Consider the following 25123-nt stretch of genomic DNA (forward strand, 5'->3'; position numbering starts at 1 on the left):
CATTTCCTGAAATGTTCTCCGTTTCTTTGAAAAATTTAGAATATTTCGGTTTTCTGTGAAGAATTGGGAAGATTCGGGCAGTGTTCTGAAAATTTTTAGGTGATTCCCAAAAATTTGATCAAATTCTTCCATCTTCGAGGAAATTATAGAAAATGCAGGAAAATTTAGGCAGTTTATGAAAATTTCGAGAGGGACGACTCCAGGGACGACTGTACCTGGTCAGCTTTTCCCTTAATTGAGGTTGTCGAGGGGAGGGGGGTGTTTAAAATGAAAAGTCCAATAGTACTAAAAATAACAAAATTCATCATAAATCGACTAAGTCGAAATGACTGATGAAATCCGCGTTACCCCTACCCCCGAACCTCTAAAATTAGCTCCGAGAACTTGGGAATTCTCAGGAAAGAACGAAAAAAATTTCTAGACAAAACAATGTAAAAATTTCCACAAAATTGAGAAAATCCCAGAAAAAGAATATCAACACAAACCGGCCGGCATTTTCATCTCTCAGAATCCACTCCCGAAAAACGTGACCCCTGCAACAGTTACCAGTAGCAGTTGGCCTGGGGGAAAGACACGTCTCCGTCAGTTGGTTAGTGAATGGGTAGGCGGGCAATCTCGGTTTTCCCGTTCTGCTCCTCAGTGGCATGCGTATTCGCGCGTTGTCTCAGTGAAGCCCGTGCGTGCCTCTCCGACTGTCGCGTCAAGCGCGTCTCTCGCTGTGGGCCACATCGTTAGCGCCAAGCGCGCCTTTTTCGACTTGTCACAATAAAATAAATAAACCTTTCATCCTAAACAATCAATTCTCATTGCAAAAAATTCTGCAGTTCAGTTAAAAATCATTCGAATGGACTTGATAAAATTGAAAGTGCAATCACGATTTTCGAGTTAAAAAAAACCCGTGCATCTATTTAATTGTCAGTTTGGAGCGGCTTTGATGAGTCTGTCGACCTTCGCACACATGTTAGAGTAAACCATTTGCGAATGGGATATTTTTGGGCAGTGGTTTACGTAAGAGGTATGTAAAATGCATCAAATGCACTCTAGAGCCATGTGTTCTATCACGAGACAAAGTACATTAATTCAGAGGTATAAAATATCCAAATTCTCACAACAGAAATCGAACTTACGATCAGGGAGAATTGAACGAATGAAAACTTTATACGAATCAATGAATAAATTTTCCAAGTGTCTAGAAACTTTGATCACTCAGTTTAAGGAATAGATTCAACGAAGAGGAGTGAGAAATGACATAAAAGTGCTGCATACATTGAAAACTAAGAGAGGAACTGAGCTTTCACATGCACCTTTCTTGGCTTTCGCAACAGCTCCACAACTCGTTTCCGGGTGGATCGGTAATAACTTTTAAACTTATTGGCGTTTTTTTTCTTAATGGAATGGGTAGTACGAGTGACATCGTCACGTATTCGTAACCAATATGCATAAACTTGTATATGCGTGTGGCACCTGATGGTCAAGTATGTAAGGTGATGAAAGTAAATTATACAACTCTCTAGTCGATCTCGAAAGAGAAAGGTGGAATATAATGGTCAAGATTTAATGTGGAAAACTCTCGGTTAAGGTTGAACATTTCAGCACTGACACGTGCCCCCTTTATTTACGATGGTTTTCGCGGTTTCGGAATTTTGGCAGAGGGATTTTGAATTCTCTGGAAAATACGAGAGATAGATAGATAGTGTCTTTATTGAGTAGTTGGAGGTGGTGCAATAGGAATTGGTAGGATTATCTTTAAAATTTCATTCGCTCATATAAATTCATTGAGAAACTCCTTCATTAGGCCCCTGCCTATTAATTAAGAGAATTGCCAATTGTGATCGCATAATGGCTTAATGAAGGAGCTTTTCAATTAATTAATTTGATTGTGGGAGACTGATCGGATATTTGGAGGTAATTTTGAAATTCCTAATCAATATTAATATTAGACCTGTTCTGTAAGAACCAGAAAATTTGGATAGAAATGCGTAAAGTTGTATTTTTCCATGCCAGGGATAGGCAATAATATTAGATTTTGACAATATTAAAAAGGATTATCTCCTTATATTGTTCAAAGTTTAACTCTGTTTAAGGATGTTCTACACCCTTTCTGCCAAAATTCAGGTTTTTTTAATTTTTCTGGCAAACTTATGATGGAATTGACGTGAAAAAATATAACGTTTTTGCGTTTTGTCATTATTTAATGACTGACGAAATTCTAAGGTGGTGCGAACATTTTCCTGCGTTTTCTCTAAACTTTTAAAAAGAATCACAAAACTGTAGAAAAAACGCATGAAAATTATCGCACCACTAGGCAACTTCGTGAGCCATTAAAGAATGACAAACCACAAAATCGTTATATTTTTTCACGTCACTCCCATCGATAATTTGCCAGAAAAATGAAAGGAACGTCAATTTTGGCTATAAAGGTGTCGAACATCCTTAACAAATTGAAAATATTATAGATTTTATTAGCTAAATTTTTCGATTGATGGTGAATAAAATATTTGATAATACTGAAATGTAGTTTTTTAGTTAACAAGATAATTCTAACTTTAGGTACTTGATTTTTGATTATCCAAATAATCGTCAATCTTCCTACCTAAATTATTGGCTGATAGAAGATTTAGAAATTTAAATGTACACATTGATGGTTACTTTAATATTTAAAATTTTAAGATTTATGTTAAAAATTGACAACTTCACAATTTAACGGTAATTACGATTGATTGAAAAGTTCAGTTTTCGGGACGGCTAAGCGTGCGTAAAGTGTTTTTTTTACCTCTTAACTTGACGCACGCCGTACGGAAAACAAGTGAGATACAAATATTATAAAAATTGTATTTTTCATTGTTAAACATGCGATCGGTTTTCACGGAGAGAAATTTTGTAGAAAAATTTTAGTACGAGTACTGGAAAAAATTACAATTGACCGGCTGCGAAAAATTCTAGTGCTGTTAAGGTAAAATTTCTTGGTATTTTTGGTAAAATTTCTGGGGATTTCTGTGAAATTTTCACAGAAATACAGGGAAAAATTCACGTTCTCTCCAATAAAATTTCTAGTGCCGGCACTAGAATTTTTTCCTGGCCGTCACTTTGCGCCTCTTTTCCCGTGCTAGCATTAGAATTTTTCCAAAAAATTTCTCTCCGTGTTCTTTTTGGAAATTGTATCATGTTTCTGAATAATTTGGGCATGAAATTCATTACATTTTCGCGGAAAATAACAACATTATTAAGAAATAAGCATAATTTTTTTTCCGTTATTAAATGCAATTGCTTATCCTATTCTAAAAAGAACATACACTTAAAGTCGATAACTATCGATATCTCGCAAGTCTGTCACGCTTATTCCTCATTGGTTCCAGTCGTCTGAGGCGGCAAATTTAATTCATGATTAATTTAATTTTGAGATTTTCAATTATGATTGTTACAATTACAGTCCTATTCTAAAACGAACATACACTTAAACTCGATAACTATCGATATCTCGCAAGTCTGTCACGCTTATTCCTCATTGGTTCCAGTCGTCTGAGGCGGCAAATTTAATTCATGATTAATTTAATTTTGAGATTTTCAATTATGATTGCTACAATTACAGCGCGCTATAGAGCGCGTTCGGTCTCGTCTGAAAGAAATTGTAGAACTCAATGGGATGATGTAAATGAAAATGGAAAAGTTTATGAGATTTCTCAAATTACTGTCTCAGAAAAAATTACATCAATGTAGAATTGGTAAATTATTCAGTTGTGTAGGGGAAATAACAAATGTTTAAAAATACATCTCACTATAATCGAAGAATAACAATGTAGAATGATTTGGGGTACGTGTGAATTTCATCAGAGTCTTATCGTGGGACATGCGTGTGGCGGTTGATAAAATTCTTGAAGCGATTGATACCTAGCACTGATTGCAAATAAGAACAGTGAAATCTTTCGCATTTCGAGAATTGATCCTCATGGGAGAGTCGCAATTTTCAATAAAAAAAGTTCGAATCTTGTCAAACTATTGTTTTTTTATTTGTTAAATTTTGATATTTGACAAAATTACTAACATGAAATTGGATTGAATTTCAATATCAGAATTATTTAAATTTGGATGTTTTTCACATTCTTTTTCAAAATTTTTTATGCCTCACAACTCGGGGTCATTTTTGAGAATGATGAAGTAGTTGATCCCCTTTATCAATCTCAAATTACTGATGATTAAAAATGATCCATCTGACCCCGCTGTCTCTTAATAAAATCCCTAATGGCGAATTACTGATGAAGCGAAGCGATATAACGTTTCAGTCGAAATTTCCAGTCATTTTTCAGGCGAAAATTTTATGTTAAAGAAGAACGACTCAAACTTTTTTTTGAGAAAAAAAGATTTTTGAGAAGTTGCTGTATCTCGGAAACTACTTGACCGATTGAGCTGAAATTGCGCCCGGAAGTCCTCCAAAGTAGTACCAATTATGTGACGAAATTTCAGATTTTTAGCTTCAAATTTAGTTCATTTTTCTGTGATGATTCATAAAAAAAATTCCAAAAATTCGCACACACATCCGGACATCCAAACACACATTTTCCAAAAACATCATATCTTCGCGTTTTATGACATTCTACGTCATTTCCCGGAAAAATTAGAAAGTCGTTAGAATGAACGATTACAAAGCTTTCATTTGAAACTAAAAATCATTAAGTGTCAACGAAAATATTAGAAAATCAATCCAGGAATCGGGAATTTTCGGAGAAATAAAAACACTATGATCTTATTGTCAAAGATGCGACGTTTCGCTAAATATATTTGAGCTTCACCAAGCTCTAAACAAATAAAAAACAAGCATGGTAAAAATTGCACTAAAATTGTAGGAGGCATTGCAGATACCCCTAAAATTTATTCCTCAACTGCGTCATACCTTGACTCAATAAATTTTTAATCACGCTATTATTTATTAATTAGCTATTAGGATTCTCGTGTGGAATCTTGTCACTTATATTATGAACAATAAAATAAAAAAATATAAACGACAAAAAAATATAATCGCTGAACGAAGTTCACCCACAAAAAAAACTCTCCAACGATAAAAATCGTTAAAAAATCATTTAATTCGTATCGTTTGTCTTTAAAATACTGAAGACGTAAAAAAGTCCCCGTTGCCGCAGCCCCTACATACCAAGCCATCCATAACATTCTTAAGATCTTTTTTTGCATTCTGAAGAGTCTACTTAGGTTTACGACATGTCTGACAGGGACTCATCTCTGACGCTCGTGGATAGAATAAAATTACATATCAAGAACAATACGTAATGAAGTGTATTTAATAACGCTTTCGGAATGATTATAAAATCATTTCAATGGATTTTGACGGGTAATTTCACTTGAATATGCACCGAGAATGATCGTTAAAGCCCAGAGGTCATTGGTAGATGCAGACGACGTGGGATAAATGATAGAGAATCGCGTTTTATAGCCGTGGAAAGTCGACGACCTTGACAGACATTGGTTACTTGACGCCTACCCTGATGCCTCAGTGCATCCATCCAAGTACCATCTCACTGGTGGAGAACGAAAATAATGAAGAATAATCATTTCAACATCTTCCTTCAATGACCCAAATGTTGGGTAAATTGTCGATTATCATTCATCTGTTGTTTATGTGTTGGAAGGGAAAAAAATGATGTTGTTGGGAAAATTAGTATTTTCGTAAGGGGAGATCGTGGTGAAATTATGAAGATCGTGGTCTTATCTGAGAGTTGTGGGGCTTTTGAGGGGCTTTTGTTGGGGCCCTCGGAAATGAGGAAAAGGAGCAAATTAGAAGAGGTTTCTACACTGAGAGAAAAACAGCAGAGTTCTCAAAGAAGTTTTACTTGGGCCAAAGAAATCATTTGTTAAAAATGACCTGAGATTGCAATTTTTTATTGCCAAAGTAGATTCTCTTTACAAAAAAATTGCAGGCGGCTGTATCTTCGATAAAGCTGTAATTGTACGTGGATACGTCCATGGTCTTTCCTTTTTCCTCGAATTTCTAGCACTAATGTCTTTTAGTCCACATTTACTCAATTTTTGCAATCTACACATTGAAAGATAAAATATTAGTCTTGAATTAATCTAAGTGATCTTAATTGTTAGCTCAGAAATATCGCTCAGTCGATGCAGCATATGAAACTGTTTGGATCACACTCGAAATTTACTGTTGAACAGTAAAAATTGCGAGTCGTATAGTAGAAAGTGGTAGAATAAAAGTAAAATTTGATTTGACATGACTAAAAATTCGGTTCAGATGAATCAAATTTTTAAGTTGTTTCGGTATGGTCCGGGATTACTATGTTCACATTGTAATTTTTGATTTTATACTCTCTCCGTGTAGATTTCTCAATATTACTATGTCCTTGGATGATCAATTCTTCGGATAAGTATATAATTCAGAAGGTGAAATATGTCTAATCAGTTGTCCAGAGTGGATTTTTTGTGAATATCCTTGGATTTGACAGAGATCGAAAAATCCTCTAAAGCAGCGTGTTGTACAAAATTTCCTAATATTTTTTATTCATAGAGCGGTTGCGAAATTTGATAATTCCAAGGGAAAAATTCCACAAACGAATAGCGACTGTAGGCGATCGACTCGGTAGAATAAACAACTTTGTGTTTATTTCAACTAATCGACTATTTCAACGGTTGGATAAACCATTGAATTAGTTCAAGGCAAAGTAACAAATGGAAAAATCGAGTCAATTTTTTCTGTCACTCAAATAGAAGTGCTTGCAGACAATCTAGCTTGATGACAAGATCAATAAATAAATTCTGGTAGATAACTAATGTCTAATTTGCGCGGAACGAAAATAGATTAAAACGCTGAAAATGACATTTCAAGTCCAGGAACACCATCAATCGTCACATGTAATAAAATATTCTTATTGTTGGATAATCATCATTATCGCACAACTGGTATGTGGAACGGTGCTATATGTGGTTGAGCAATTTGTACGCAATATTTAAAAAAATGGTGTAACTCGTCTGGCTAGTCACATTGAACTTCAAAATCGTGACTTTCACTTTCATTCACGAAACCCAACACCTGCGGATCGAATAACTTTATTTCGTAAATTTTGTGTTCTCAGATTTGTGACATTCAACCAAAGTACCGAAACTTGAAGTAAGAAAGATGCTGGCAAAATTATTTGAGATACACGGCAGCTTCTGCGCCGGTCATCCACTGGAGGTAATTGTAACGACGTTTACACTGACAGCGTGTATGCTGAATTTCGAAACGGGGAATAATGCGGCCAGGGAGGGAAGATTGTCTGGGACATCTTCGCATTGTTGGAATGGCAGATGCAGTGGAGATGTGAGTGCAATTTCATTGATTAATTAATAGGGGTGTGCAGTAATTAGTAGGGGTAACTAGTTGTTCCTTTAATCAGTTATTTCTCAGATTTAAAAGTAACGAGTACACGGAGAGAAATTCTTTAGAAAAATTCTAAAAGTGACACTAGGAAAAATCTCAATCTACCGGCTGTGAAAAATTCTTGAACTGTTAAGATAAAATTTCTAGGGATTTCTGTGAAAATTTCATGTAAGAACGGGAAAAATTCACGCGCTGCTCTGTAAAATTTCCAGTGCCGCACATAATTTTTCGATGGCCGTCACTTTGCGCCCTTTTGATGTAGCGTTGCCGAATTCACTCTACACTGGCCGGGCGCGTTTAGCGAGTCCCCGGCAACGTCGCGTCATGGGCCATTTCATTTAAGGGGAGACGGAACCGCTTTGTCTACATCAAATCTTAGAATTGTGTTTTCTCCTGCAATTATTAATTTCTATCTATGAAATTACTTTATCGACTCGATTATCGCATTGTTGAGTTAATGAAGTAGTTTAATGAATGAAAAATAATAATTGCAGGAGAAAACACAATTCTAAAGATCCATATAAACGCAGGGGTTTCATTTCCCCTTAACACGGGAAAAAATCAGTAGCGAACCGGTAAACCGGTCTAAGTCGATTTGGACTATTGGCCAGTTTTCAACAAATATCTCGAAATCTAGGGGAGATGGCAAAATTTTTGTCATGACCTTTTTTGTAGCCCTTAATTCGCTCTACAAAAAAGGTCATTACGAAAATTTCATTATTTCCCTTAGATTCGGAGATATTCATGGAAAACTCAGCTAACGGCCAAGTCGACTTGAATCGTTTTACCGTTTCGCTACTGAAATAATTCATCTGTTCGCAATAATTTGTTTTCTTTAGGAATTTTGGGAAATATGTTGTTCTAATAACTACTATAATTATTTTGACACTTTTATTGACAAAGTCAATTTTTTTTTTAATTTTTCCGGTGAGCCAGTCAATTGTAATTAATGATAAACGACGCGCGGCGGGATTTCCCTCATAGGGTGGCCAATCTAGGATTAAATGATAGTTCAGACGATAATTTGTTCACCCTACGATTCATTTTTCCTACAGGATCAGAATGCTGTGGATGTCATTGTGATGACCATCATAAGATGTCTGGCAGTTCTCTTCAGTTATCATCAATTCCGCAATCTACAGAAACTTGGTTCTAAATATATTTTGGGTGAGTGATTTTGAATATAGATATCATACAATTTTGAAACTCCCGATTCCCTCATGGGAAGTAGGAAATTGTGCGCTTCCTCAGGAATTAACTTGCTGTGTCTTGAGATCTTAACACATTCTTTTTTCCTCGAAAAATAATCGTGTGAGAAAAAAACCACCATTGATAAAAACCGGATCTTGTACGAGCCCATGGTGGCATCATGTGAAAGCCTACCGTGTGCCCAGTGAAAGTTACGATGGAAAGCAATGGCTCGTGTGTACAAACTGAAGCATGCTGGGTAATTTTCGCCATGCCCCATGCATGCACAGATTACCGAATTACCAAGACATTTCTGGTGAATAATTACTGGGAACTCTAGCCAAAAAACACTGATTTTCACTTTCGAACGGAAATGAAGTTTTGTAATCGTTAAAATTCAAGTTTTCGATGTTGTGTGGTCTATCAACTCGTTATTATCTGGAAAGTCAAAATGCATATTTTCATCGGACTATCTGTAAAACGGCGTTTTCTGTACTGCTTCTCACGATTTCTCGTCTGGGAATTGGTATTACATACTTCCCAAACTCGAAAACTTGAAAATCACTGCAGAAAAATATTGTTCCTGGGCTGTTGCGATGGGGTTTTTTTACTCGTGTGGTTGGCCACTCCGCGCCTACGGCTCGGAGGCCAACGCCACACGAGTAAAAAACCCCATCGCAACAGGCCGGAAAAATACTATTGACGGAGACGAAGCGCTGAAAAATTAGCCTCGTTATTCGGCCGCAATAGTCGAAATATCTCGAAACTGCCTGACCGCTAATCCTCAATTCTGATTGGTCAATCCGTGACACGAAGTTATTCACAAAAAAAAACACGCGGCATTTTCATATTCTTCAGTGGTAATTTTTTTTTTCACGTCATATATATATAATATATATATTTCACATGTATATATATCATCGGTGGAATTAATAAATTCTGTTCTTTTATGGAGACTGATTATTTAAAAAAATTGAAGATAATTAATTGAAAATGAAAAACTCTTTATAGATTCTTTTACTCTACTTCGCAATTCACTTCAATCGTTAGTCGAATTCTCTTTGATTCATTATCAATATTTATAAGGTATTCATGAGAAAATGAAATTCAATGAATTCCATTTCTTCATTTCAACAAATGAACAGGTCAGCGCGGGCAAGAGCGCACATAGATCTTGTAATATAAAACAATGACTCCTACTATACGAGAAAAACGCGGGAAAAATCCATTCGGAAGTATATCGCTTATTTATTCATAAAAATTACTATATCATGATAATGATATACAGTAATTACATAATTACTCACTTGTTTTATGAAACTTTGAACTCCTAGGCTTCGTCTTGGGAATGTGGATAAGATGTTTATGAACAGGAAATTTGTCCCAAAGCTCGGTTTAATTATTGTCGTGAATTCAATTAAATGAATCGAGATGAATAACTGAATGTATTATCTGTAATTATCAGGTATCGCTGGGCTGTTCACCGTTTTCTCCAGCGTTGTGTTTACAACGAGTGTCGTTAACTTCAGTCGCAGTGACATGGCAGATCTCAAGTAAGTTGAAGCTTGAAATTACGGAAGTTTCTTCGGAAGCGGATATAAAAGTTGTTCTCACATTTGATGTTTAGGTGTCCGATGGATATTCACTTTTCTGTGAAAACAGAGTTGTTTTTACCGGTATCCATTTGATTTGAAAAGTCTGAGGATAATACTGTTATTATTTATCCAGAGATGCATGAAAACGAGAAGAGACCAACAGAAAATATAGTTTTACTCGAAAGGGAGACGTTCAATAATTTAATGAAGATGTTTTTGCTGTTATAAATTATCTCTGAAAGTTGGCTCAACGAAACATCAGATAATATAGAATTTCTTGTTCTTCGAATTGAAATTATTTTGTGATAGATTCCCCGGAACGTTTTTCACGAGTTGCCCCAATTTTTCAAGCCTTCCCGGGATTCAATCGTGGAAAAGATCGAGATAGCCATGGCACTTGATTCTTAATTATCAATCTTTCCTCAAATGTTGAGAGTAATTAAATTTTCCAGGAATGCCCTCTTCTTTTTCCTGCTCTTGATTGACCTCAATAAAGCTGGGGTGTTAGCCCAGTTAGCACTGAGCTCAAGAAGCCAGGAGGAAGTACGTGCGAATATTGCGCGTGGTATGTCTCTCCTTGGGCCATCAATCACCCTGGACACTCTTGTAGAAACCCTGCTGATAGGCATCGGATCACTGTCCGGTGTCAAACGGCTGGAGGTCCTCTGTAGTTTCGCCTGTCTTGGGGTCGTCGTTAATTACATCGTCTTCATGACGTTCTACCCTGCTTGTCTATCACTGATACTCGAGGTGAGTATCACATATTCATACGTAAAACCAATTCAACGGTCTGAGGGGCTACTCCATGAAATTAATCGCTCTAAAAAAATTATTGTATACAGTCAATGATATGTGTGATAAACACATTTTCTTGTAATCTCGATTTATTTTAGTTTTGCTGAAAAAAAAATCACAAAAAAGCCTATTTTTTCGTCCTCTAGAGTGGCCTAACCCCTTAAGTGACACCATGATTTCGAAATGACTCTAGGTGAATTCATCCCGGACTACTCATCCCAAAACAAATCAATCCCACGACAATTTCATCCCAAACATCAAATTCCGATGGAATTTTTCACGGTCACAACAATAATTCAGGGAGAGAAAAATATTAACTTTATTTTCAGAGAAAAAGGCACTAAACACAACATCAAAATCAATCAGATACTTCACGAGTCCCTCCTAGTATTGTTTACCCAACCGAGCAAGGGATTAACAGGAAATATAGCAAAAAAACGTTCAAATCATTCTTATCCATCTCAACTAACATTAGTCAGATAGGCCACAAGTAATAGACCACAGCATCGATTTGCAAATTAGTTAAAAACTTGAAAATTAATCCGATAAGTCACGCGCTTCAGCCTTGCGCCTTTGGTAGCAAGCCTCCCTAGAACGAATACACATAATTGACGACGCGAGCGGTACTTGTGGTTGCGAAAGCCAAGACATTGACCACATTCTGTGACACTGCTCTACCCTGAACAATGCAAGGACAACACTCATTAGAGAATTGAGACAATGTAAAAAAGAGTGGAGTGGAGTTCCACTTACGAACTCAATCACCCCCTTGTTGAAAACAGCAGATCTAAAAATCCTTGAAATGTTACACAAATTTATTGGAAATAGTAGAATGAGTATTTAAGAACATACACACATGAGAAAATTAAATAGATAAACCTAGCGAATTCACTAGACAATTCTATTGGATTTCTATTGAACTTTGTATTAGTTTTTGGCCGATTCTGTTGAAAGGTTTAATAGAAAATATTCTGTAGAAAAAGTCGATAGTATTCGATTTTTCTACATAACTTATTCTCTTGAGATATTTTTTCTATATAATTTCTTCACCTCCAATTTTCCAAGTTTTTTCCATTCTTTTGTTTCCATTTTTCGTTCCTTTTCATCAAGAAAGTTAAACAAAAAACAAAATTTGAGCCAAGGCAATTCTGCAGGAAATATCTCAATAGAATAAGTTGTATAGAAAAATCAAATTCTATTGACATTTTATAGAATATTTTCTACTGAACATTTCAATAGAATCAACAAAAAACAAATAGGAATCCAATGGAAATGTCTAGCGAAATCGCTAGGTTTTTGCAATAAATTTTTTCATACATGTCGTTCTCAGATTAAGTGCAAAATATTTACTGATAGCGAAAATAAATCCCGAGGATTTTTGCACTTCAACCAATAAAAAAAACGACTTGAATATCCTCAATTACTGTTCTTTTTTTAAAGCTATCTCGAGGCAACCATGGAATGGGAACACTCAGTGCTGACAAGATACTGATGCTTCACTCACTGAATGAAGAAGACCAGAAACCAAATCCTGTAGTTGAGCGTGTAAAGTTGATCATGATTGCTGGACTCTTCGTCGTCCATGCACACAGGTATGAACAACACATAGATAGATCACACTCTCTAATTTCGCAACATCCGTTCCACATATAAAAAATGATTTTCTTTTTTCATCTTTTATTTCTTGTACTTCATTGCATCAACTGGTGATGGCGATTATTCCATCAATTACTGAATAATGCGAACGCGTTGAGATTGAGATTAAATACAGGGGAATGACCTTGCTCTTCAAGGGTAGAGAAACTGGATTAAATGATGTATATGTGCTAGTGGGTACTTTTACTTTTGTGCCGACTACTCTGGGATAGTACGAGGATTGTTGAAATTAGATTTGGAGAGATTCACTTCGAATATATGTATGGAACCATTTCCGAAGCAAAGCATTGAGACAATTTTCTCGGGATTCATTAACTCTTCATTTTTGAAAATGTTATCTTGGGAATATTGGGAATTCTCAAAAATGAGTTCAGTCTAAGTTTGTACGCTGGGAACCTGAGGGAAATACCTGATTAATTTTGAAGCTCGAGGGGTATTCGGAAGAGAATTTTTCCATCCAAATTTCGGCCAAGAGAGTTGCACTATGAGACAAAATCTATCGTTAACCAGGAAAAGTTTGGCACTCGAAATTAAGACTCCAACATTAAGGGTCAGATTAAGGGCCATGAGTGTCAGAATAAGGGTCATGAGTGTCAGATTAAGGGTCACAACATTAAGGGTCTAAATAAGGATTACAAGGGGCAGATTAAGGGTCTAAATAAGGGTCCAAATAAGGGTTATGGGGGTCAAAATCCAAAAGCCAGAAAGTAAGGGCCACCAGGATCAAAATAAGCGTCACGAGGGTTATAATCAAGATCCAGGGTCCAAATAAGGGTCACAAATAAGGGAAATTAAGACTCCAAAATTAAGGGTCAGATTAAGGGCCATGCGTGTCAGATTAAGGGTCACAACATTAAGGGTCTAAATAAGGATTACAAGGGGCAGATTAAGGGTCTAAATGAGGGTCACAAGGGTCAGAATAAGGGTCCAAATGAGGGTTATGGGGGTCAAAATCCAAAGGCCAGAAAGTCAGGGCCACCAGGATCAAAATAAGCGTCACGAGGGTTATAATGAAGATTCAGGATCCAAATAAAGGTCACAAGAGTCAGATTAAGGACTACAAATGTCAGATTAAGGGTCCAAATAAGGGTCTCGTTATCTCTCTATACTATAAAAATCCAAAACTAAAATCCAAAATCGACTTCTAGTGTTGAAAATTTGGGCCTCGAAACTAAAGGTCAGAAATGAAGGGTCAAAATAAGTAAAGTAAGGGTCACGAGGGGTATATTGAGGATCAGAATGAGGGTCCCTGAGAAAAATCGCAATATCGATTGAAAAAAAAGGCTAGATAAGCTGCGGAATCCTCCTATCTAATTTCCCAAGTTTTTCAATTTGGAATTCTTTCGTATTTGGATATCGAAATCTTCGTGACGAACTCATCTGAAACTGACGAAATTAGCAAAAGAAAAACTCGTCCCACATTTTCTCCTCAACCCACTCATCAACGAGACGATTGAATGATTGACATGTCAACTTGAAGCATCTTATCACTCCCCCACTCAAATACCCAGCGAATAAATAAATCGTATTAATACTACGAACTATTCAATGGCCATAGCGAATTTCCAAGTACGAATGGTAATATCTTCTCCGAAAAAGCGCCCCTTTGTGCGTCAATGAGTCACTGTTGAGCGTCAGTGGTATTATGTTTGAAAATAACTTTCAAATTTTGTGGTTCATTCAATACTTGAACAACCCAACGAACCAGTGTTATCGATGATGATCTGACCTATGACACTATATTATTCGGTTCCCCTTTTCTCAACTTTTTTCCCCCTACTGTTATTCACTGGAAATGCGCGCATTGTCGGGTGTAGTCATTGTCAATGACTCTTCAATAGGTCAGGTTCATCACGTAACAGATGCCTTTCATGACAAAACGAATTTTATGTTGGAAAAAAAAATTCATCACATCTGATAACTTTCATTTCCGCAAACGTTGGTCGGATTTTTTTCCTAGTCACATTATAATGCTAATTCTCCTGGGTATCCTTTATTTATCTAAAAATAAAGACACTTGGCTTTTTTTGGAAGTTCAATATTGCATGAGAGTGGTAATAATAAACCATTGAACTGAGTTGAAATAGTTACATTGGGTGAAGGGGGTAACTAGGAATAAATTTTAGCCTGGAGTGGGTAGTTTTTTCTCCGAGCCATTGAAATTTCTTTTCAAATGTTTGAGATGAACAGTGGATTCAGTATTCGAGAGAACACACGAACATTCAGATGGTGCCTTTATTGTAAGAGTTGGAAGAAGAGTAATTGAAAGCTTTAGTTTTTTTATGTTCTCTTTACATCGAAGTATAATTGGTGTTGTTATACTCGAATTGACAGTAATTCTTTACACGTGTTTGTGGAGAAGTTGAATTTTTTTGATACGTTTTTGATGAAAATTTTGTAGTGGAGTGGTGAAATGCAGGAGACGTGTCCGAAATGAAGTCGCAGATTATTTTATAAATATCGGTAGAAGAGACTTAGGAATATTTTAAAGCCTGGGAAAAGTATTTGAAGTTTTAATCTCAACTTGATAGTTTCCAAGATCGTTCACAAGTATTCGTATGAAATTTAGAACTCATTGAAAATAACTACTCATATTGTGTCTCGACCTTTGGGCCTAATATTTAGGTCTGCATTCCCGTCCGCGACTCCTCCACGGATGACCCATGTATTTGAGTAAAGTTATTTCTCTTTCTTACAGTCGTTGGCCATTCAAGCACGGGGATGGTGATGACACAGTAGAGGGAACGGCGTCGCCTATAAACTCCCACATAATAATAAACAATCACAATAAATCAAAAACCCCAGAGGACTTCAAAGAGCACTTGATGAATTGGCTGTCAGTGAGTGCTGATAACATAGTCATTCTCATTCTCCTTCTCGCTCTCGCGTTGAAGTTCATTTTCATCGAGGACAAGGGTGATATTGCAAAGCAACTGAGATTCAAGGAGGAAGAGGAGCACGAGGAGAGTCCCGCGCAGGAAGACACGTCCATGGAGACGTTGCATGCATCCTCTCTGGATATGTCCATCAGGCAAAGATTTGGCCCCATAATGCCCAATATTCACACACCAGTATTTCCGTTGTCTGGAATGGGGGACAATTGGATGGTGGTTGGAGATGATGCGCAGGTCGAAGTCGAGGATAAGGAGGTCCAGACTGATGGCAAACTACTAAGTGGTAATGGGGTGGAAACTTCTGAGGAGGAGAAAGAACCTAGGAGCATTGAGGAGTGCCTAGCAATCTATCGTTCTCAGGTAAATGGCGAACAATTTGATTATCAATTACTGATAATTGGCAATAATTAGCGTATTATTTTCGTCGGGAACTAATGAAATTGTTAAAGAAATGTTGACTTTGTGTGTTAATTCAGTTATAAAATAACGAGGTAGTTAACATTGAAGAAAGGATAAACGACAAAATTTAGGAGAAAAACCAGCGCATTTGCTAGAAAATTCTATTGGAAATTCTATTAGCTTTTCGCCGATTCTATTGCTAAAATCCACAGCTTTTCTGCAATAGAACCCATTTTATTTATTCTACGAAGATATTTTCTCACACTGCTTCCTATTTTCATTTGGATGATAAAGTAAATGCCACAGGAATTTGGGTATAAAAAATTGTTTCGTTTATTTTGTGAAAGCTGTTGCGCTTAATGTTCCTTAATATTCAATACATATTCAATATACGAAATGTTCAGTTTTTTTATGTGATGAAAAATCCAGTGGAAATTGTAATATACTTTAGATTATGAAGATGAAAAAACAATAACTGCGGGGCAAACGAATGATACACAATTAATTTTTCTGCACTAATTATTCATTTTTAGACATAGAAACGAGTAATTAATACGTCAAAAACAAACAATATACGTTGAACAACAAACAATTAATTTTTCTGCAATAATTATTCATTTTTAGGCATAAGACCAAGTAATTAGTACGTCAAAAACAATAAAAAACAAGCAATATACGTTGAACAATGAATAATTAATTTTTCTGCACTAATTATTCGTTTTTCGACACATACAATCGTTCTTCAATGCATGAGAAATCCCCCTCCCCTAGCCCGCGACCTTTAAAACTCCCTAGTCTCCCTCAAACGAAAAATGCTAAAGTCTCCCAAATAATTTCCAGCTGGGTGCTGAAGCTCTAACCGACACCGAGGTAATTCAGCTCGTAAAGAACAAAGACATCCCCGCCTACCAGCTTGAGAAAGCGGTAGGTGACATGGAGCGAGGAGTGGGAATCCGTCGCCTCCTGATAATCGAATCAGGTAAATTCACCGACGAGCTGAACCACCTTCCCTACAAGAACTACGACTACACGAAGGTCCTGGGTTCCTGCTGTGAGAACGTGATCGGTTACGTGCCAGTGCCCGTAGGAATAGCTGGGCCACTCTTGGTTGATGGCGAGCTCATTCAGATTCCAATGGCAACGACAGAGGGTTGCCTAGTGGCCTCGACAAATCGTGGCAGCAGAGCGTTGATAAAATGTGGTGTGACGAGTCGTGTTGTTGCTGATGGAATGACGAGAGGTCCAGTCGTCAGATTTCCGAACATCGTGCGTGCGAGTGAGGCGATGGCTTGGATGCAGGATACCACGAATTTTGCTGAGATGAAGAGGTGTTTCGATGAGACAAGTAGATTCGCACGATTAACTAAGATACACGTGAGAATCGCTGGTAGACATTTGTTCATAAGATTTGTCGCCAAAACTGGTGACGCTATGGGAATGAATATGCTGTCGAAGGGGACAGAGAAGTCACTGCAGTATGTCCAGGAATCATTCACTGACATGGAGATACTGTCGCTCAGTGGTAATTTCTGCACTGATAAGAAGCCAGCTGCTGTCAACTGGATCGAGGGGAGGGGCAAGAGTGTTGTCTGCGAGGCTATTGTGCCCGCTGAGGTCATCACGTCTATTCTGAAGACGTCTGTGCACGCTCTCGTTGATGTTAATATTCAGAAGAATTTGGTGGGCTCAGGCATGGCTGGCAGTGTTGGTGGGTTTAATGCACATGCTGCCAATATTGTTACCGCGATTTACATCGCAACGGGACAGGATCCAGCCCAGAATGTCGGCAGCAGCAACTGCATGACCCTCATGGAACCCTGGGGGGAGGATGGGAAGGATCTGTATATTTCGTGCACCATGCCGAGCATTGAGATTGGCACTATTGGAGGGGGCACTGGACTTCCTGCGCAGAGTGCCTGCTTGGCTATGCTGGGGGTACTGGGGGCTCATGAGAGCGATCCTGGGGAGAATTCTAGCAAACTTGCGAGAATCGTTTGTGCCACTGTTCTTGCTGGGGAATTGTCACTCATGGCTGCACTCACTGCCGGTCATCTAGTCAAAAGTCATCTCAGACATAACAGGTGAGTTTGTGGGGGATTTTTTTGCCGATTTAATTTCGGGATATTTTTTTTATTTTCAGAAAAAAACTTGCAAGATAAGTTCAGGACGGACAAGTGGGAAATTGTTCTAAAATTGCATATGGGATAGTTATTTTGCACATCATTTCCTTCTATTATGTACTATTCATTGTTTAGTTCATTTTATTAAGTTGAATAAAATTCTCAACTTACGGTTGAACTTAATTTTTACGGTTCTATCTCAGGGGTTTCGAATATCTGGGATTTTTTCGCAGGGCATGGCCATTTCTACTGAATGGAAAATTATTATTCTCGTCAGTATTCGCAATAATGAAAAAAAGTTGATGAACAAAAGATGAAAAAGAAAAATTTGATAAGAAAAATTTTTTTTGCTTGAATTGCGTCAAACTGTCGTTTTTCGACTGTTTCATTTTGCCCCACTCTGTCCTATTATCACTGAATTTAAGACCCCAATGGTACATTAAAAAAATAGATTTGCTTATTGAATTTTAGGGATTTTTCTGTTGAAATTAAGTAACCAATTTCTTATTTTTACTACAATGTCCGCTAAAAACATGAGTTTCTCACAGTCACCAACTGGGTTTGAGAAATTAAAAACTAGAAATTTTTCTTCTCAAATATTAAACGCATTAGCAGGTGAAATACCGAGGGCCATTTTACTCGATAATTGGAAGGTGCGAAAAATTCTTCTCAATTTTTTTAAAATCCTTTACGAGCATATTTAAGTGGAAGTCGCAGCTTGAATGTAATCTGTGACTTTTTGGGGAAGTTTTGGCAGTCTTTAGTGGATGAAAATTATTAAAGTACTTAATTATTAAAATACTTAATTATTAAAGTAATAAAAACTCAATTCTCCTTTAATTCCCACAATTTGCTTCCTGAAAACTAATTCATGTAAATTCTGTTTTGTTTCAGATCGTCAACAACAGTTGGCAAACCTGTAAAATTGACGAGAAATGAACGTTCACGCTTAACTGTGCCAAATATCCTACCAGCCCTTCAATCCCTTTGCACTGACAAAAGAGACCAATCCTAGCATTAATGATCCTACAATAATAGTGTGCTATACTATCTTTTCGTAAATAGTTACATTTTTATTCTGTAAGTTGTGAATAATACGTGGGAAATGCTAATGAATTAATTTTTAAGGAGAATTATGGGACTGTCTTATTTAAAATTCAATCGATGAATTTCAACGTACGTTATTCATTAGTCTATCGCCAATTCCTGTGTTAGGCATTGGTACTAATAGTGCTGCGTATTTTTGTTAACATCATCGAATTTATTTTCTTGTATGAGAGTTCATGGGAACTGTAGGAGGAAAATATCACAGAAGTGGTCGAGTGAAAGCAATAGAACGGGAATTGTTGAATACCAAAAATGCTGCCAGAAGAGGGAAGGAAAAAATTAAGAAGATTGAGAATAAAATCGAGAGAGATAGGATTGAATTTTTGTGCAATACTAGTTAATTATTTTTTAAATATTTTCATTAAAACAAGAGAGAAAAAAATGTGAGATTTTTTTTCTGCAAATCGTCTTGCCTTTAATGATGAGTTGATGAGTGACTTGATTAAGTTTTAACTTTATGGAAGACTTTTTCATTCGACGTAGATGCAAAAATTTCTCCGTTAATCTCTCGTCAGTCCTATTTCCTTTCGCTCTAGATAATTCAGGTTATAAAGCTAATTAAGAATGTAATTATGCAGAACAAATCTATTTCAATTTTCATTAAATTTGAATAAATTCAATTGAGAATATAGGAAAACTGGGTTTATTTTTCTTTACAATCTAGAGATCATTCCAAATGTACAGTTACAATAAATTAGAAAACAAAAGTTAATTCTCCAGTGGAACAGTGAGGAGATCAAAAAATTTAAAGTAGATTATTTTGTCGATATCTCTGAAATCCGTAGGTTTGAAGAAAAATGTCTGGACCTATTTTCCTCTAAGCCTCATCCTCCTGAAGATATTTGCAGAATGATCTAGTGTATTTTGAATTCATCTCCTTCTTTAGCCCTTCATTACTCAACGGATAATAATACTGGAAAATTATCCAATAAATTTAAAATTAGAGTTGATTTCTACATTTTTTCGTAAGTTTCTTCATATTCACATTCAGTGCACGTGTGAGTATAAGTATCATCATCTTCATTGTACGTATCAGGGCCAAATTTGTGGACATGCGTTGCCTTCGTAGTTCTATTATACATTGAGCTCCTCATTTCCATCCTCAACTCCTTAACTTTCTTGTTAAATCTTTTAATCTTCGTCTCCTGTCTCTTGACGTCGCGTTTCTCCTTCTCCTCGAGCAACGCCTCCTTCGAGCCCCAAACCTCGAGGGCTCGCTTCTCTATCTGAAGATGGAGGTACAGCTTCATGTGGCCGTGAGCTGCTCTGTGTGGATTTGCTTTGAGCATGAATTTCAGTGGTGGCTCTCTCAGATCCAGGTCGTGATCACGCAGCAGATAGATTTCTTTCGCCTCGGTTTTAGTTATCAGGGTGTGCTTATCCTCGCGATCTCTGCATGAGTCACAGACGCTGTAATCGAAGGTCTTCATGAGGTACGAGTCTTGGAATTGCTTCTTACATTCTTCGCATGTTGGTAGGTCGATTAAGATTGGGCTTGGCTCTTCCGCCAATTGCAACTGAAACAGAATATTTCAATTTAAGGCCCGGGTGGATTATCTTTCGAACGTGACATTAGTTTTTTTTTTATTTTGATAATCTGAAATGATCTCCAATTGCTATTCAGATTTACATGGCCCTGGAGTCTCCAAAAATTATTATTGTACAATAAAAAAGCGGTGAAAAAAAGCTAAACATTTTTATTGGAAATGGGATAATTTAAACAACTAAACCGGTAAATAAGTAAAATAACTTTATTAATTAGACTTTACTTAATACGTTCGGAAGACACATCCGCTCTTTACCAATTCCTCTGAGGAACTGAACAAAGTGACAAAGGGACACAACATCTTGGGCCTCTGGCGACGTGGACATAAGACCTATTCTTTCCCGTTATTCTTTTATCTTGTTTTCTAGTCCGCGGACGCCTCAATCCTTTTTGTATTTCTTTTTATTATTCATTTCGCCCCAAAATCTTTAATAAACAGTTATTCATTATTAAATGTGCCCATTCTTTACAATATTCTTTCCAACGCCAGCTTGACGGGGTTCGATCGTAATATTTAGACCTGTATTCGCCAGAAATGATTACCATTTCTTGCTCCAGCTCATCATCCTCCTCAATTAAAAAACCACCTCCACTGTCGACGACTTTTTTCCCCTGGACCTTCAGTTGCCTGCCCTGTGTACCAGCCGCATTACTGAAAAAGTTAATTTATCATAATCTCAATATGGAATGCCCGAGACTCTTGGAATTTCTCGCGATAAAATTGCAACCTCGAAAAAAGTTTGTCATTGCCACATGAGTGGAATAATAAAACGAGAACTTACTCTCCATTTTTCGCATAGGGATGAACGACGAGCTTAGATTTCTTCAAAAGCAGAGCTCTCTGTCGATTCCTCTCTGCTCTTTCTTTGTACCACTGCGGTGACTCTCCACCTTCCTGTGGTGCTTCATTATTTGTTTCCGCGGACATTTCGAAACTTTTTTCAGGATGTGCAGGCCTTTTCCAGAAATCAAATTTTTTCATGGTCAGCACAAAAGCAGTTTTTTTTATACGTAAGGAGTCACATTGAAGTAGTATTCACACAGGTCGTCTTTTAGGATGATTCAATACTGCAAAGCATGATATTCAAAAATATCCCCGGAATTCTGATTTTCAAAAAATACGAAATTTTTGCAAATTTTCAATTGAATCAAAATAAGGATTATGGCTTTACCTTCATCTTCGCACTCTCGGTCAAAAGGACATTCAACAAATTTTTTGAGCCATCATTCAATCAATTCAGAACATTTTTTTAGTTATCGTGGGACAACCGATTTTCGGAAAGATGAAAAAATTAAAAAAAACAATCGCTGGATTAAATTTTAATTAATGGCGATTGATAGGGCTCAGTAATATCTACAATTGAAAAAAAAAGATTCAATTCCAACCGTTCATTAGCGAATAATTGAAGAAAAAGTTTGTTACATACTTTTTGGACTTTTTGGATCATAATGCGTCGATATAACACAAAAAATCCGAAATTTAAATTTGAACAATTACAAAGCTTCCATTGGGAAGCAATTATCATTACAAAATATTTTTTGGCTTTTTGACTTTATTTTTCCTGAAACTCAACGACTCAACGACTCAACTCGAGTTTATTCATACTACTTCAAGTCATGTAGTAGCGGATTCCTTCAATTCTATTCTATAATAAGGCAAAAATCATCTCAGTATTTTTCTCTTTTCCAGTGAAGAAATGGGAGTGGATGAGGCAGAGCACACTATATTTAATTTATTGAACTACTAATAACTCAAGAAATAGTGGAATTTAACCATTTTTGCGCCATTTTTCTGTTCTTTCCTCACGCTCTAAAACACGATCAGGACCATTTCGATTCAGGACTCCTGTTTAAAAGATGCCAAACATTCAAATGGACCATTTTGCCCTATTCTCCCCCAACTTCTTTTATTTTTGTTTCGTTTAACCATTTTTTTATTCATTACTACAAGAGGATATTTGCATTATTTATAGCTATTTACATTTAAAAAATTGGTATGTAAAAAAATTAAGGAAATATATAAATTAACGTAATGCTACTGAATGGAGTCTTTGCTCCTACACGATTGCAATTATGGTGCAAGAAGCTCTTTTATAATTATAACGAGAAAAATAATAGAATTTTGTCTTCCTCTTTGGGCAAAATAAAACCTGTTTTTCAAGTATCTCATCTGTTAGGTTTGTGTAATTAATTATTGACGTGTTAGATATAACAGTCGTCTAAAAATATTATCCAACTTTCTCTATCGATTGAATACACGAATTCGAAAACGAATTTATTTTAAAACAACAACAATTGTTCACCCCGAAAAAGTTAAAGTTCAAAACAAATCAAATCAGTAGCGAAGTGGCAAAACGGTGCAAGTCAATTTTGACTATTGACCCGTTTTCAATGAATATCTCGGAACCCAAGGGCGACAGCAAAATTTTTGTTATAAACTTTTTTGTAGATCCGATTGAGAGCTACAACAAATGTGATTACGAAAATTTCGCCATCTCCCTTCGATTCTGAAATATTCCTTATTCAAGTATTTCATCTGTTAGGTTTGTGTAATTAATTATTGACGTGTTAGATATAACAGTCGTTTAAAAATATTATCCAACTTTCTCTATCGATTAAATGGACAAATTCGAAAACGAATTTATTTTAAAACAACAACAATTGTTCACCCCGAAAAAGTTAAAGTTCAAAACAAATCAAATCAGTAGCGAAGTGGCAAAACGGTGCAAGTCAATTTTGACTATTGACCCGTTTTCAATGAATATCTCGGAACCCAAGGGCGACAGCAAAATTTTTGTTATAAACTTTTTTGTAGATCCGATTGAGAGCTACAACAAATGTGATTACGAAAATTTCGCCATCTCCCTTCGATTCTGAAATATTCCTTATTCAAGTATTTCATCTGTTAGGTTTGTGTAATTAATTATTGACGTGTTAGATATAACAGTCGTTTAAAAATATTATCCAACTTTCTCTATCGATTAAATGGACAAATTCGAAAACGAATTTATTTTAAAACAACAACAATTGTTCACCCCGAAAAAGTTAAAGTTCAAAACAAATCAAATCAGTAGCGAAGTGGCAAAACGGTGCAAGTCAATTTTGACTATTGACCCGTTTTCAATGAATATCTCGGAACCCAAGGGCGACAGCAAAATTTTTGTTATAAACTTTTTTGTAGATCCGATTGAGAGCTACAACAAATGTGATTACGAAAATTTCGCCATCTCCCTTAGATTCCGAAATATTCCTCAAAAACTCAAATGGGAAGTCGACTTACCCCGTATCACCAGTTCGCTACTGAAATCAAAACACCGATAATAATCAGAACAGCCACACGCCCTCTGGTACCCTCAGGGCGGCACTTATTCTCCTGCAAACGTGCAGGTTAGTCCCTCAAACCCATGACCACTGCCGAACAAACCGTTGAAATAAATTCGAAAGAAGACAGTTATGATGGCATCGAAAGGATGGAAAGTGAGTAGACTCTTAAAAACTCGGAGGAAACTTCTAAACCCTCGAAACCAATCTTTGCAACGGCTCCAACGGCCCCATAACTCGTCTAAATACTGATAATACTGAATTGCACTTACGAATAATTCTCCCCAGGTCGTCCAGGCTCACATACCCTTGATTAAATTCAGAAAGGGCGGGCCTGCCAGAGGTAATTTCACTCAGTAATCACCGAAGCATTCGCTCTCTGTGTTGTTTACTTGCGATTAAATTTACTTATTCGTTTTGGAAATGAAAAAATGGTTCACAGCGACGGGGGGTGCGACGACAGCGCAGTCTGCGGCGCCAGGGGCGGCTGCGAGAGGCAGTGCCACGGGTGCAACTGGGCCCAATGTTATCGCTCTACCGACCATTGACGACTTCCAATTGCCCCCGAGATACCAGAGGAGACCCATTGATGAAAAAGAAATTGCCTACATCAATGTAATGTCTCAATTTGTCGAAATTTTTATAATTCCATTCATTAATTTTCCATTCATTGAGTCACATTCGAACGGAATTATTTGATTTGAATTTGAATTCAGAACAGATGAGTTTTTGATGAATTTCTATCAAGTTAGTGAAGAATTTGTCTCTGAGTGCAATTCACTCATCTCATTTTTCCAACTTCAGTACTGAATTTTTCATTTTTTATTTTGTTGCAGCGCGGCGGCCCTGAGTGATTACACAATACGTAGATACATATTACTGATGAATAAAGACACGAACATGAGGAGAAAATGATTTAGATTCTTAATAACTTATTGTGGAAATTTGAAGTTTGTGTTTGATGAATGAATAAATTATTTTCGTTGCACAATACAAAGCTTTTTTTTTGTTCGAGGGATCAATCGGCTTTCATTATTTTTTGCAATCATATAGTGAATTCTGTAGTGAATTAGAAACATATAGTGAAATTCAAAATTTTAGATAACTGCCAATGGGGGACTTGC

General features: G+C 36.6%; 3 protein-coding genes across 3 annotated transcripts; 2 read left to right on the top strand and 1 right to left on the bottom strand.

Annotated features, from left to right (window-relative positions):
• Window positions 1–637: 637 nt before the first annotated feature.
• On the top strand, window positions 638–19769 carry LOC107037730 (3-hydroxy-3-methylglutaryl-coenzyme A reductase). Its single transcript, XM_015256438.2, has 9 exons — window positions 638–1015; window positions 7092–7318; window positions 8434–8545; window positions 10032–10119; window positions 10614–10911; window positions 12397–12548; window positions 15311–15866; window positions 16746–17986; window positions 18920–19769. Exons 2-9 carry the CDS (start codon window positions 7136–7138, stop codon window positions 19038–19040), a joined length of 2751 nt encoding a protein of 916 aa, XP_015111924.1. The 5' UTR covers window positions 638–1015; window positions 7092–7135; the 3' UTR covers window positions 19041–19769.
• LOC107037731 (DNA repair protein complementing XP-A cells) lies at window positions 19760–24495 on the bottom strand. Its single transcript, XM_015256439.2, has 4 exons — window positions 24272–24495; window positions 21461–21634; window positions 21222–21330; window positions 19760–20649 (listed from the first exon to the last, which is right to left on the bottom strand). Exons 2-4 carry the CDS (start codon window positions 21604–21606, stop codon window positions 20086–20088), a joined length of 819 nt encoding a protein of 272 aa, XP_015111925.1. The 5' UTR covers window positions 21607–21634; window positions 24272–24495; the 3' UTR covers window positions 19760–20085.
• LOC107037732 (28S ribosomal protein S36, mitochondrial) lies at window positions 24007–24992 on the top strand. Its single transcript, XM_015256441.2, has 4 exons — window positions 24007–24155; window positions 24288–24342; window positions 24442–24614; window positions 24836–24992. Exons 1-4 carry the CDS (start codon window positions 24132–24134, stop codon window positions 24851–24853), a joined length of 270 nt encoding a protein of 89 aa, XP_015111927.1. The 5' UTR covers window positions 24007–24131; the 3' UTR covers window positions 24854–24992.
• The last annotated feature ends 131 nt before the right edge of the window (window positions 24993–25123 follow it).

Source organism: Diachasma alloeum, unplaced genomic scaffold, assembly GCF_001412515.2.
Source record: "Diachasma alloeum isolate Michigan unplaced genomic scaffold, Dall2.0 Dall_scaffold_00269, whole genome shotgun sequence".
NCBI lineage: Eukaryota > Metazoa > Arthropoda > Insecta > Hymenoptera > Braconidae > Diachasma > Diachasma alloeum.

Coding starts and splice junctions, on each gene's coding strand:
- LOC107037731 (XM_015256439.2), bottom strand. CDS start 21,606: ATGTCCGCGGAAACAAATAATGAAGCACCACAGGAAGGTGGAGAGTCA. Junction 21,331..21,460: donor CCCTATGCGAAAAATGGAGA/GTAAGTTCTCGT, acceptor TAACTTTTTCAG/TAATGCGGCTGGTACACAGG. Junction 20,650..21,221: donor ATGAGCTGGAGCAAGAAATG/GTAATCATTTCT, acceptor ATTCTGTTTCAG/TTGCAATTGGCGGAAGAGCC.
- LOC107037732 (XM_015256441.2), top strand. CDS start 24,132: ATGATGGCATCGAAAGGATGGAAA. Junction 24,156..24,287: donor TGGCATCGAAAGGATGGAAA/GTGAGTAGACTC, acceptor AATTCTCCCCAG/GTCGTCCAGGCTCACATACC. Junction 24,343..24,441: donor AAAGGGCGGGCCTGCCAGAG/GTAATTTCACTC, acceptor AATGGTTCACAG/CGACGGGGGGTGCGACGACA.
- LOC107037730 (XM_015256438.2), top strand. CDS start 7,136: ATGCTGGCAAAATTATTTGAGATACACGGCAGCTTCTGCGCCGGTCAT. Junction 7,319..8,433: donor ATGGCAGATGCAGTGGAGAT/GTGAGTGCAATT, acceptor TTTTTCCTACAG/GATCAGAATGCTGTGGATGT. Junction 15,867..16,745: donor TAGCAATCTATCGTTCTCAG/GTAAATGGCGAA, acceptor AATAATTTCCAG/CTGGGTGCTGAAGCTCTAAC.